This window comes from Cherax quadricarinatus, chromosome 42 (genome assembly GCF_038502225.1).
Source record: "Cherax quadricarinatus isolate ZL_2023a chromosome 42, ASM3850222v1, whole genome shotgun sequence".
NCBI lineage: Eukaryota > Metazoa > Arthropoda > Malacostraca > Decapoda > Parastacidae > Cherax > Cherax quadricarinatus.
The window spans coordinates 31,741,381-31,756,149 of NC_091333.1; the positions used below are offsets into that span (position 1 = coordinate 31,741,381).

General features: G+C 45.1%; 1 protein-coding gene across 1 annotated transcript in view; it reads right to left on the bottom strand.

Annotated features, from left to right (window-relative positions):
* The window catches only part of LOC138853848 (sodium-dependent multivitamin transporter-like), a 108,320-nt gene that overhangs the window by 31,915 nt on the left and 61,636 nt on the right, over positions 1–14,769 (bottom strand). The window contains exon 2 of the mRNA XM_070093167.1: positions 1,997–2,240. Within this exon, the coding sequence (XP_069949268.1) occupies positions 1,997–2,237 (241 nt within the window). The 5' untranslated portion in view covers positions 2,238–2,240. The remainder of the gene's footprint in view (positions 1–1,996; positions 2,241–14,769) is intronic.

A 14,769-nucleotide genomic window follows, 5' to 3' on the forward strand; every position in this document is an offset into this window, starting at 1 on the left:
GCCTTCTCTTCTTAAAACTTTTAATGTCAAAGTTGTATTTAAAAATCTTGATTCAGTAAAAAAAACTATTGATAAAGAATTCCCCCCAAAATGCTGACGGATGTGTCTTTAAGATTCCTTGTAATATTTGCGATAAAATTTATTACGGTCAAACTGGTAAAAGTCTCGACCTTAGATTAAAACAACTTAAATATATAGCATTAGAACTGGGCAAGATTATATTGCTCTTTTTATTCATGTGAGAGATTTTAAACATCCAATTGATTTTCAAAAAGTTGAGAAAGTTGTATCAAGCAAGTCCATGATCGACAGAAATATAACTGAATCTTGTTTCATAAAAAACAGTTTTAAAAAAATATGAATATTTTCTTTGGTTTATATAAATTAGATCCATTTATAATTAATAGAATTTTGGAAGAATTTAATAATACATTGAATAAATAATAAATCTTAATTCTTTTGTAGAATATTTTGTTAGTGGGATATCGTGAAGGACCTGTCTAGTTGGGCCAGCGGGCCTGCTGCAGTGTTCTTTCTGATGAGTCGGGTGTCTTCGCACATCAGGTGTTGCTTTGTTGTGGGATGTGATGGTCAGGTGTGTTCTAGACCCTTTATATGCCTTCCTTTGATGTATTACTTTTATAGTTCCTTGATTATGTGAGAAGTCACGAAAGCACTTGGAATTTCACTAATCTTTCACACCTACATATTACATCAGGTTTCAACAGGCTTGCGACAGTGTGTTTCTTGCCACTTTCAAAGTCTCACTAACCTTCATTATTGTTCCAGCAGTCATAGAAGATGGTTGTGATGTGCAGGTTTATATTTTGAGGTGAAAGGTAGGTGTTTCTCTTAGCCAAACACTGTATAAACTTATAATCAATATTCACTGAGCAAGCTATTCAAATACATATGAGGCATATTATATTAGGAGAGACTGGCCACCTCGTCAACATTGGAGCCTGGGATGGAAAATGTTCAACAACCATCTCCCATTGATCCAAACAAAATTTTACTACCACCACTACACATAAAACTACTGTTCATGAAAAACTTTGTAAAAGCTATGGACAAATCCAGCCAGGGATTCCAGAATTTAACATCAAAATTCCCCTCACTGAGCAATGCTAAGATAAGAGAGGAAGTCTTCAATGGTCTTCAGATTAGAGAGCTTCTTAATGACGGTGATTTTGAATCAGACTTTCATGGGGAGGAGAAAGCTGCTAGGGAAGCATTCAAGTTAGTGGCGAATGGATTTCTGGGAAACAGAATGGAAGGCAACTATGAAGAATTGGTGGAAAACCTCATCAAGGCTTACAAGAACATGGTATGGAACATGTCACTTAAAATTCATATTTTGGACTCACATTTAGACTTCTTTTCCAGCGAACTGCTAGGCAGTTAATGACGAACATGGTGAAAGGTGTCACCAAGATATTTAAACCATGGAAAATGGTACCATGGTAAATGGGGCACAAGAATGCTTGTAGACTATTGCTGGACATTGGCCCACTATAAGTGTCAAGCAAAAAGGCAGAGACTAGGTACGGATTAGAGTTTAAAACACTGACATATTGTAAGTTTTAAGCATTTTTCAAGGTGATATTTGGATTCACGACATGAAAATACTTAAGAATTAATTAATCTCATTTAATAAGCATACAACTTTACAAAAATTGTTGACCAGTGTTTTGTGTGTATGTGGTAAATATTGCAACACATCACTGATTTGATTTATATTCTGGGTTTGTTTTAGGTGGAAGAATAATGACTACTTTATATTAGTCTGGTGTTAATCTTGTGATCAACAGGTCATCAATGAATCATATTTTCTATACTTTATGAACAGGACGTTATGGAACATTTAATACTTAAACTGCTTAAAGTTCTCTGGAACATTGTCTTAGTGGTATTTGATCTTTGATTTAAAGGATATTTAACATTCCAAATATTAAAAATATTATAATATAGTGAGCTTGTTAGTGTTAACACTAACCTATGATAGATATTGCAGATATCCATCCACCCAGTAGAGAAAACGCCACTGGTATCGGCGACATAGATCTGCTTCCTAAGAGGAACTCCTGTGTGGTGGCTTTACCTCGGTTCCTGATGGCACTAATAACTCCAATACTGATGGATGCCACCAGCATGATGATGAAGACAGTGTAGTCCACAGGTGTGAATTTTGCTTCCATCTGTTCCTCTTCTGTTGCTAGTTCATCCTTCTGCTCCATGTCCTGCATAACATCATAATTAATGGAATGTTATTTTTCTTCAGGACGAAATTATTATCCCACAGCGACAATAATTACCACTTTTCAATTAATGGTTTAAAAGTTTTGCCATAACAATTACAAAACAGCCCAGTAAACAAGGCAGGATAAACCTTCGTCAAATTTCGTACTTTGATGCTGATAAAACACATTAAAATTAAGTGAGTGTATGTGTGTGTGTGTGTGTGTGTGTGTGTGTGTGTGTCTGTGTACTCACCTAGTTGCACTCACCTAGTTAAGGTTGCGGGGGTCGAGTCCGAGCTCCTGGCCCCGCCTCTTCACTGATCGCTACTAGGTCACTCTCCCTGAGCCGTGAGCTTTATCATACCTCTGCTTAAAGCTATGTATGGATCCTGCCTCCACTACATCGCTTCCCAAACTATTCCACTTACTGACTACTCTGTGGCTGAAGAAATACTTCCTAACATCCCTGTGATTCATCTGTGTCTTCAGCTTCCAACTGTGTCCCCTTGTTACTGTGTCCAATCTCTGGAACATCCTGTCTTTGTCCACCTTGTCAATTCCTCTCAGTATTTTGTATGTCGTTATCATGTCCCCCCTATCTCTCCTGTCCTCCAGTGTCGTCAGGTTGATTTCCCTTAACCTCTCCTCGTAGGACATACCTCTTAGCTCTGGGACTAGTCTTGTTGCAAACCTTTGCACTTTCTCTAGTTTCTTCACGTGCTTGGCTAGGTGTGGGTTCCAAACTGGTGCCGCATACTCCAATATGGGCCTAACATACACGGTGTACAGGGTCCTGAATGATTCCTTATTAAGATGTCGGAATGCTGTTCTGAGGTTTGCTAGGCGCCCATATGCTGCAGCAGTTATTTGGTTGATGTGCGCTTCAGGAGATGTGCCTGGTGTTATACTCATCCCAAGATCTTTTTCCTTGAGTGAGGTTTGTAGTCTCTGACCCCCTAGACTGTACTCCGTCTGCGGCCTTCTTTGCCTTTCCCCAATCTTCATGACTTTGCACTTGGTGGGATTGAACTCCAGGAGCCAATTGCTGGACCAGGTCTGCAGCCTGTCCAGATCCCTTTGTAGTTCTGCCTGGTCTTCGATCGAGTGAATTCTTCTCATCAACTTCACGTCATCTGCAAACAGGGACACCTCAGAGTCTATTCCTTCCGTCATGTCGTTCACAAATACCAGAATCAGCACTGGTCCTAGGACTGACCCCTGCGGGACCCCGCTGGTCACAGGTGCCCACTCTGACACCTCGCCACGTACCATGACTCGCTGCTGTCTTCCTGACAAGTATTCCCTGATCCATTGTAGTGCCTTCCCTGTTATCCCTGCTTGGTCCTCCAGTTTTTGCACCAATCTCTTGTGTGGAACTGTGTCAAACGCCTTCTTGCAGTCCAAGAAAATGCAATCCACCCACCCCTCTCTCTCTTGTCTTACTGCTGTCACCATGTCATAGAACTCCAGTAGGTTTGTGACACAGGATTTCCCGTCCCTGAAACCATGTTGGCTGCTGTTGATGAGATCATTCCTTTCTAGGTGTTCCACCACTCTTCTCCTGATAATCTTCTCCATGATTTTGCATACTATACATGTCAGTGACACTGGTCTGTAGTTTAATGCTTCATGTCTGTCTCCTTTTTTAAAGATTGGGACTACATTTGCTGTCTTCCATGCCTCAGGCATGTGTGTGTGTGTGTGTGTGTGTGTGTGTGTGTGTGTGTGTGTGTGTGTGTGTGTGTGTGTGTGTGTGTGTGTGTGTGTGTGTACTCACCTAATTGTACTCACCTAATTGTGGTTGCAGGGGTCGAGACTCAGCTCCTGGCCCCGCCTCTACACTGATCGCTACTGGATCCTCTCTCTCTCTGCTTCCTGAGCTTTGTCATACCTCTTCTTAAAACTATGTATGGTTCCTGCCTCCACTACTTCACTTGCTAGGCTATTCCACTTGCTGACAACTCTATGACTGAAGAAATACTTCCTAACGTCCCTGTGACTCGTCTGAGTCTTCAGCTTCCAGTTGTGACCCCTTGTCCCTGTGTCCCCTCTCTGGAACATCCTATCTCTGTCCACCTTGTCTATTCCCCGCAGTATCTTGTATGTCGTTATCATGTCTCCCCTGACCCTTCTGTCCTCCAGTGTCGTCAGTCCGATTTCCCTTAACCTTTCCTCGTACGACATTCCCTTGAGCTCTGGGACTAGCCTTGTTGCAAACCTTTGTACTTTCTCTAACTTCTTGACGTGCTTGACCAGGTGTGGGTTCCAGACTGGTGCTGCATACTCCAGTATGGGCCTAACATACACAGTGTACAGTGTCTTGAACGATTCCTTATTGAGGTATCGGAACGCTATTCTCAGGTTTGCCAGGCGCCCGTATGCTGCAGCGGTTATTTGGTTGATGTGTGCCTCCGGTGATGTACTCGGTGTTATGGTCACCCCAAGGTCTTTCTCCCTGAGTGAGGTCTGTAGTCTTTGTCCACCTAGCCTATATTCTGTCTGCGGTCTTCTTTGCCCCTCCCCAATCTTCATGACTTTGCATTTGGCTGGATTGAATTGGAGGAGCCAGTTACTGGACCACATGTCCAGCCTCTCCAGGTCTCTTTGCAGTCCTGCCTCATCCTCGTCCGATTTAATTCTTCTCATCAACTTCACGTCATCTGCGAACAGGGACACTTCAGAGTCTATTCCTTCCATCATGTCGTTCACATATATCAAGAATAGCACTGGTCCTAGAACTGACCCCTGTGGGACCCCGCTCGTAACAGGCGCCCACTGTGATACCTCTTCACGTACCATGACTCGTTGCTGCCTCCCTGTCAGGTATTCCTTTATCCATTGCAGTGCCCTTCCTTTTACGTGTGCCTGATCCTCCAGCTTCTGCACTAATCTCTTGTGGGGAACTGTGTCAAAGGCCTTCCTGCAGTCTAGGAAAACGCAATCTACCCAACCCTCTCTCTCGTGTCTTACTTCTGTTACCTTGTCATAAAACTCCAGGAGGTTTGTGATACAAGATTTGCCTTCCATGAACCCATGCTGGTTTTCATTTATAATCTTGTTCCTTTCCAGGTGTTCGACCACTCTCCTCCTGATAATCTTCTCCATGACTTTGCACACAATACATGTCAGAGACACAGGTCTGTAGTTTAGTGCCTCGTTTCTGTTTCCTTTCTTAAATATGGGGACTACATTAGCTGTCTTCCATTTCTCAGGTAGTTGCCCAGTTTCAAGGGATGTGTTGAAGATTGTGGTTAGAGGCACACACAGCATCTCTGCTCCTTCTCTAAGGACCCATGGGGAGATGTTGTCCGGTCCCATCGCCTTTGAGGTGTCAAGGTCACTTAAGAGCTTCTTCACCTCCTCCTCAGTTGTTCGTATGTCATCCAACACTTGTTGGTGTATTCCCTCTTGATGTTCCCTTCTGTGCTGTCTTCCCACAGCCCTTCCTGTCTCTACTGTAAAAACTTCCTTAAATCTCCTGTTCAGCTCCTCACATACCTCCTGATCATTTCTTGTGAGTTCTCCACCTTCTGTCCTTAATCTGATCACCTGGTCTTTGACTGTTGTCTTCCTCCTGATGTGGCTATACAACAGTTTCGGGTCAGTCTTGATTCTCGATGCTATGTCATTTTCATACTGTCGCTGGGCCTCCCTCCTTACCTGTGCGTACTCATTCCTGGCTCTGCGACTGATCTCCCTATTTTCGTGTGTTCTCTGCCTTCTGTACTTTTTCCATTCTCTATTGCACTTTGTTTTTGCCTCCTTACACCGTTGGGTAAACCAGGGGCTTGTTCTGGTCTTCCCGTTGTTACTGTTGCCCTTGGGAATGAACCTTTCCACTGCCTCCTTGCATTTTGTTGCTACATATTCCATCATTTCATTTACTGGCTTTCCTGCCAGTTCTCTGTCCCACTGGACCTCCCGCATGAAGTTCTTCAACCCTATGTAGTCCCCTCTTTTATAGTCAGGCTTTTCCCATTCTACTCCTGTTATTCTCTCCACTTGCAGCTCTACTATGTATTCAAAGCACAGAACCACGTGGTCGCTAGCTCCTAGGGGACTCTCATACTTGATGTCCTCAATGTCTGAGCTGCCCAGGGTGAACACAAGGTCCAATCTTGCTGGTTCATCCTCCCCTCTCACTCTGGTAGTGTCCTTAACATGTTGGTGCATGAGGTTTTCCAGCACCACGTCCAACATCCTGGCTCTCCATGTTTCGGGACCCCCATGTGGCTCCAGGTTTTCCCAGTCAATCTCCCTGTGGTTGAAATCCCCCATAACCAGCAACTTTGCTCTGCTGGAGTGAGCTCTTCTTGCCACCTCAGCAAGTGTGTCCACCATTGCTCTGTTGCTCTCTTCATATTCCTCTCTTGGCCTCCTGCAGTTCTGTGGTGGATTATACATCACTGCAATGACCACTTTGTGTTCCCCAGACTGAAGTGTACCTGCTATGTAGTCTCTTTCTCCTGTCTCATCTATTCCTTCCATTTTCTCGAATTTCCATCTGTTTTTTACGAGCAGAGCAACCCCACCTCCCCCCCTACCCCTTCTATCTTTCCTCATGATCTGGTATCCTGGTGGGAAGATTGCATCTGTTATTGTCTCCATGAGTTTTGTTTCTGTAACTGCTATGATGTCTGGGGACTTCTCATTGATTCTTTCTTGCCATTCCTCATGTTTATTCGTTAATCCATCTGCATTTGTGTACCAAACCTTCAACTTCTGTTCTAATACTGTAACTGTGGTGCGGGGGGTGGAAACAGAGGGATCGGTGTGTGATGGTTGGTTTGGAATGTTCAGTTGCCTTGGGGGTGTCGTGGCTGGAGTCCTTCTGCAGGTGTTTCTGGGGGGTGCGCTTGTCCTACCATTTGATCCTGGGTTATTCTGCTCTCCTTTTTCATTTCCTCCCATTTCTCCTTTCGTTTTTGAACTCTCTCTTTCATTGTCTTCCTTTCGTCCTGTGTTCTGTCTCGGTCGAGGTACACACTCCGGAACTCCTGCTTGCCTCTCAGCCGTGCTTTCTCCTGCAGGATCATGGTTCGGGTTGATTCTGCCTTGAAAATTACTTTGAGAGGCCGATTCCTTTTCTTTGTGAACCACCCAATTCTCCGAAAATTTGCCACCTGGGTCATGTCCCCCTCGCCTATCACCTTCATGATGTCTTCAATCGCTTTTTTCTCCTCCTGCTTTCTTTCATCATAAGTTTCCCCTTTAGCTTCGTCTAGCCCATAGACAAACACGGATCTCTCCCTTTCCACCTCCCACTGTGACTCCCATTGCATCCTCTGATGTGTTTTAGTTCCTTCCCGTGGAGTGTTCCTTCCTTCAGTCCCTTCCCTCGTTATGGCCCCTATGCTTCTTGGTTTATCCTTCCTGCTCACCTGCTCCTGGCCCCCACAGGTATCTGGTAAGGTCCTTGCACATGTCCTAGTTCCATCAATGTCTTCCAACCTCTCTTTCTGTCCTAGAGTGCTCCCTGTCTTTGTTTTGGCCCCATGTGGGTTTGACAGGACCTCTGCATACAGTTTAGTTTCCATGCTTCCTTCGGACCTGTTGTCTGTGTTCGATGTAGCCATTGCCGATGCTACTTCTGTAATATCTTTGTCTCTGTGCTGTTTCAGATGTCTCAGCTCCTCTTCTAATCTCTCTATCTTGATTTCTGCTGCTGTGGCCTGTTGCTTCCACCTTCTGCATTCTGCTGCTAACCTCTCTTCCATCTTCCTTTCCAGCTCATCTAGTCTTCTTCCCCAGTCTTCCTCCCTTTTTTTGAGCTCTATCTCCCATTCCTCCCTCTCAGATTCGTCCTTGGAGCCCCTTGTCCTCATCCTGGTTAGGGGGAGGGGAATAGACGGTTAGGAGGGGGGATGGATGGTTGTGGGGGAGGGGGAGGATGGTTATTGGAGGGGCAGAGATAGTTGGGGGAGGGAGTTAGATGGTTTGGGGGAGGGAGTTAGATGGTTTGGGGGAGAGAGGGGATGGATGGTTATGGGGGAGGGTTATGTGTATGTGTGTGTGTGTGTATTCACCTAATTGTACTCACCTAATTGTGGTTGCAGGGGTCGAGACTCAGCTCCTGGCCCCGCCTCTTCACTGATTGCTACTAGGTCCTCTCTCTCTCTGCTTCCTGAGCTTTGACTGAAGAAATACTTCCTAACGTCCCTGTGACTCCTCTGAGTCTTCAGCTTCCAGTTGTGACCCCTTGTCCCTGTGTCCCCTCTCTGGAACATCCTATCTCTGTCCACCTTGTCTATTCCCCGCAGTATCTTGTATGTCGTTATCATGTCTCCCCTGACCCTTCTGTCCTCCAGTGTCGTCAGTCCGATTTCCCTCAACCTTTTCTCGTACGACATTCCCCTGAGCTCTGGGACTAGCCTTGTTGCAAACCTTTGTACTTTCTCTAACTTCTTGATGTGCTTGACCAGGTGTGGGTTCCAGACTGGTGCTGCATACTCCAGTATGGGCCTAACATACACAGTTCTAACATACACATTCCTTATTAAGGTATCGGAACATTATTCTCAGGTTTACCAGGCTCCCGTATGCTGCAGCAGTTATTTGGTTGATGTGTGCCTCCGGTGATGTGCTGGGTGTTATGGTCACCCCGAGGTCTTTCTCCCTGAGTGAGGTCTGTAGTCTTTGTCCACCTAGCCTATACTCTGTCTGCGGTCTTCTTTGCCCCTCCCCAATCTTCATGATTTTGCATTTAGCAGGATTGAATTCGAGAAGCCAGTTTCTGGACCACATGTCCAGCCTGTCCAGGTCTCTTTGCAGTCCTGCCTCATCCTCATCCGATTTAATTCTTCTCATCAGCTTCACATCATCTGTGAATAGGGACACTTCAGAGTCTATTCCTTCCATCATATCGTTCGCATATATCAAAAATAGCACTGGCCCTAGAACTGACCCCTGTGGGACCCCGCTCGTCACAGGCGCCCACTGTGATACCTCTTCATGTACCATGACTCTTTGCTGCCTCCCTGACAGGTATTCCCTGAATCATTGCAGTGCCCTCCCTGTTACATGTGCCTGATCCTCCAGCTTCTGCACTCATCTCTTGTGGGGAACTGTGTCAAAGGCCTTCCTGCAGTCTAGGAAAACGCAATCAACCCACCCCTCTCTCTCGTGTCTTACTTCTATTACCTTGTCATAAAACTCCAGGAGGTTTGTGATACAAGATTTGCCTTCCATGAACCCATGCTGGTTTTCATTTATAATCTTATTCCGTTCCAGGTGTTCGACCACTCTCCTCCTGATAATCTTCACCATGACTTTGCACACAATACATGTCAGAGACACAGGTCTGTAGTTTAGAGCCTCGTTTCTGTTTCCTTTCTTAAATATGGGGACTACATTTGCTGTCTTCCATTTCTCAGGTAGTTGCCCAGTTTCAAGGGATGTGTTGAAGATTGTGGTTAGAGGCACGCACAGCATCTGTGCTCCTTCTCTAAGGACCATTGCCTTTGAGGTATCAAGGTCACTTAGCAGCTTCTTCACCTCCTCCTCGGTTGTTCGTATGTCATCCAACACTTGGTGGTATATTCCCTCTTGATGTTCCCTTCTGTGCTGACTTCCCACAGCCCTTCCTGTCTCTACTGTAAAAACTTCCTTAAATCTCCTGTTCAGCTCCTCACATACCTCCTGGTCATTTCTTGTGAGTTCTCCCCCTTCTGTCCTTAATCTGATCACCTGGTCTTTGACTGTTGTCTTCCTCCTGATGTGGCTATACAACAGTTTCGGGTCAGTCTTGATTTTCGATGCTATGTCATTTTCATACTGTCGCTGGGCCTCCCTCCTTACCTGTGCGTACTCGTTCCTGGCTCTGCGACTGATCTCCCTATTTTCGTGTGTTCTCTGCCTTCTGTACTTTTTCCATTCTCTATTGCACTTTGTTTTTGCCTCCTTACACCGTCGGGTAAACCAGGAGCTCGTTCTGGTCTTCCTGTTGTTTCTGTTGCCCTTGGGAATAAACCTTTCCACTGCCTCCTTGCATTTTGTTGTTACATATTCCATCATTTCATTTACTGGCTTTCCTGGCAGTTCTCTGTCCCACGGGACCTCCTGCAGGAAGTTCCTCAAGCCTATGTAGTCCCCTCTTTTATAGTCAGGCTTTTCCCATTCAACTCCTGTTACTCTCTCCACTTGCAGCTCTACTATACATTCAAAGCACAGAACCACGTGGTCGCTAGCTCCTAGGGGACTCTCATACGTGATGTCCTCAATGTCTGAACTGCCCAGGGTGAACACAAGGTCCAATCTTGCTGGTTTATCCTCCCCTCTCACTCTGGTAGTGTCCTTAACATGTTGGTCATGAGGTTTTCCAGCACCACGTCCATCATCTTGGCTCTCCATGTTTTGGGACCCTCATGTGGCTCCAGGTTTTCCCAGTCAATCTCCCTGTGGTTGAAATCCCTCATAACCAGCAACTTTGCTCTGCTGGAGTGAGCTCTTCTTGCCACCTCAGCAAGTGTGTCCACCATTGCTCTGTTGCTCTCTTCATATTCCTCTCTTGGCCTCCTGTAGTTCTGTGGTGGATTATACATCACTGCAATGACCACCTTGTGTTCCCCAGACTGAAGTGTACCTACTATGTAGTCTCTTTCTCCCATCTCATCTATGCCTTCCATTTTCTCGAATTTCCATCTGTTTTTACTAGCAGAGCAACCCCACCTCCCCCTCTGCCCCTTCTATCTTTCCTCATGATCTGGTATCCTGGTGGGAAGATTGCATCTGTTATTGTCTCCGTGAGTTTTGTTTCTGTAACTGCTATGATGTCTGGGGACTTCTCATTGATTCTTTCTTGCCATTCCTCATGTTTATTCGTTAATCCATCTGCATTTGTGTACCAAACCTTCAACTTCTGTTCTAATACTGTAACTGTGGTGTGGGGGGTGGGAACAGAGGGATCGGTGTGTGATGGTTGGTTTGGATTGTTCAGTTGCATTGGGGGTGTCGTGGCTGGGGTCCTTCTGCAGGTGTTTCTGGGGCGTGTGCTTGTCCTTCCACTTGTTCCTGGGTTATTTTGCTCTCCTTTTTCATTTCCTCCCATTTCTCCTTTCGTTTCTGAACTCTCTCTTTCATCGTCTTCCTTTCCTTCTGTGTTCTGTCTCGATCGAGGTACACACTCATGAACTCCTGTCTGCCTCTCAGCCGTGCTTTCTCCTGCAGGATCATGGTTCGGGTTGATTCTGCCTTGAAAATTACTTTGAGAGGCCGATTCCTTTTCTATGTGAACCACCCGATTCTCCGAAAATTTGCCACCTGGGTCATTTCCCCCTCGCCTATCACCATGATACCTTCAATCGCTTTTTTCTCCTCCTGCTTTCTTTCCTCATAAGTTTCCCCGTTAGCTTCGTCTAGCCCATAGACGAACACTGATCTCTCCCTTTCCACCTCCCACTGTGACTCCCATTGCATCCTCTGATGTGCTTTAGTTCCTTTCCGTGGAGTGTTCCTTCCTTCAGTCCCTTCCTTAGCTATGGCCCTTATGCTCCTTGGTTTTTCCTTCCTGCTCACCTGTTTCTGGCCCCCACAGGTGTCTGGTAAGGTTCCTACACATGTCCTAGTTCCTTCAATGTCTTCCAACCTCACATTTTGTCCTAGTGTGCTCCCTGTCTTTGTTTTGGCTCCATGTGGGTTTGACAGGACCTCTTCATACAGTTTAGTTTCCATGCTCCCTTCAGGCCCATTGTCTGTGTCTGATGTAGCCATTGCCAATGCTACTTCTGTAATATCTTTGTCTCTATGCTGTTTCAGATGTCTCAGCTCCTCTTCTAATCTCTTTATCTTGTTTTCTGCTGTTGTGGCATGTTGCTTCCACCTTCTGCCAGCTCTTCTAGTCTTCTTCCCCAGTCTTCCTCCCTTTTTTGAGCTCTGCTTCCCAGTCCTCCCCCCCAGATTCGTCCTTCGAGCCCCTTGTTCTCATCCTAGTTCTATGTGTGTGTGTGTGTGTGTGTGTGTGTGTGTGTGTGTGTGTGTGTGTGTGTGTGTGTATGTGTGTGGAAATTTATTTTTATTATTTATTATCACACCGGCCGATTCCCACCAAGGCAGGGTGGCCCGAAAAAGAAAAACTTTCACCATCATTCACTCCATCACTGTCTTGCCAGAAGGGTGCTTTACACTACAGTTTTTAAACTGCAACATTAACACCCCTCCTTCAGAGTGCAGGCACTGTACTTCCCATCTCCAGGACTCAAGTCCGGCCTGCCGGTTTCCCTGAATCCCTTCATAAATGTTACTTTGCTCACACTCCAACAGCACGTCAAGTATTAAAAACCATTTGTCTCCATTCACTCCTATCAAACACGCTCACGCATGCCTGCTGGAAGTCCAAGCCCCTCGCACACAAAACCTCCTTTACCCCCTCCCTCCAACCCTTCCTAGGCCGACCCCTACCCCGCCTTCCTTCCACTACAGACTGATACACTCTTGAAGTCATTCTGTTTCGCTCCATTCTCTCTACATGTCCGAACCACCTCAACAACCCTTCCTCAGCCCTCTGGACAACAGTTTTGGTAATCCCGCACCTCCTCCTAACTTCCAAACTACGAATTCTCTGCATTATATTCACACCACACATTGCCCTCAGACATGACATCTCCACTGCCTCCAGCCTTCTCCTCGCTGCAACATTCATCACCCACGCTTCACACCCATATAAGAGCGTTGGTAAAACTATACTCTCATACATTCCCCTCTTTGCCTCCAAGGACAAAGTTCTTTGTCTCCACAGACTCCTAAGTGCACCACTCACTCTTTTTCCCTCATCAATTCTATGATTCACCTCATCTTTCATAGACCCATCCGCTGACACGTCCACTCCCAAATATCTGAATACGTTCACCTCCTCCATACTCTCTCCCTCCAATCTGATATTCAATCTTTCATCACCTAATCTTTTTGTTATCCTCATAACCTTACTCTTTCCTGTATTCACCTTTAATTTTCTTCTTTTGCACACCCTACCAAATTCATCCACCAATCTCTGCAACTTCTCTTCAGAATCTCCCAAGAGCACAGTGTCATCAGCAAAGAGCAGCTGTGACAACTCCCACTTTGTGTGTGATTCTTTATCTTTTAACTCCACGCCTCTTGCCAAGACCCTCGCATTTACTTCTCTTACAACCCCATCTATAAATATATTAAACAACCACGGTGACATCACACATCCTTGTCTAAGGCCTACTTTTACTGGGAAAAAATTTCCCTCTTTCCTACATACTCTAACTTGAGCCTCACTATCCTCGTAAAAACTCTTCACTGCTTTCAGTAACCTACCTCCTACACCATACACTTGCAACATCTGCCACATTGCCCCCCTATCCACCCTGTCATACGCCTTTTCCAAATCCATAAATGCCACAAAGACCTCTTTAGCCTTATCTAAATACTGTTCACTTATATGTTTCACTGTAAACACCTGGTCCACACATCCCCTACCTTTCCTAAAGCCTCCTTGTTCATCTGCTATCCTATTCTCCGTCTTACTCTTAATTCTTTCAATTATAACTCTACCATACACTTTACCAGGTACACTCAACAGACTTATCCCCCTATAATTTTTGCACTCTCTTTTATCCCCTTTGCCTTTATACAAAGGAACTATGCATGCTCTCTGCCAATCCCTAGGTACCTTACCCTCTTCCATACATTTATTAAATAATTGCACCAACCACTCCAAAACTATATCCCCACCTGCTTTTAACATTTCTATCTTTATCCCATCAATCCCGGCTGCCTTACCCCCTTTCATTTTACCTACTGCCTCACGAACTTCCCCCACACTCACAACTGGCTCTTCCTCACTCCTACAAGATGTTATTCCTCCTTGCCCTATACACGAAATCACAGCTTCCCTATCTTCATCAACATTTAACAATTCCTCAAAATATTCCTTCCATCTTCCCAATACCTCTAACTCTCCATTTAATAACTCTCCTCTCCTATTTTTAACTGACAAATCCATTTGTTCTCTAGGCTTTCTTAACTTGTTAATCTCACTCCAAAACTTTTTCTTATTTTCAACAAAATTTGTTGATAACATCTCACCCACTCTCTCATTTGCTCTCTTTTTACATTGCTTCACCACTCTCTTAACTTCTCTCTTTTTCTCCATATACTCTTCCCTCCTTGCATCACTTCTACTTTGTAAAAACTTCTCATATGCTAACTTTTTCTCCCTTACTACTCTCTTTACATCATCATTCCACCAATCGCTCCTCTTCCCTCCTGCACCCACTTTCCTGTAACCACAAACTTCTGCTGAACACTCTAACACTACATTTTTAAACCTACCCCATACCTAAAGTTACTAAAGTTCCACAGGGCAGATACATCGTACAAAGATCCCATCAGGCCGTTTATGGAACAGCTGGGTTGGGTGGCCCTTACTCCCACCCAAAACACACACACACACATCAGGGTTGGCGAAGGTGGTTGGAAGGTACTTCTTAATTGATAGATTTGCCCTTCAAGGAAGAGGTAGGTAGTTTAGACTGTTAGTGAACTAATATTAGGACTATTGAGGTAA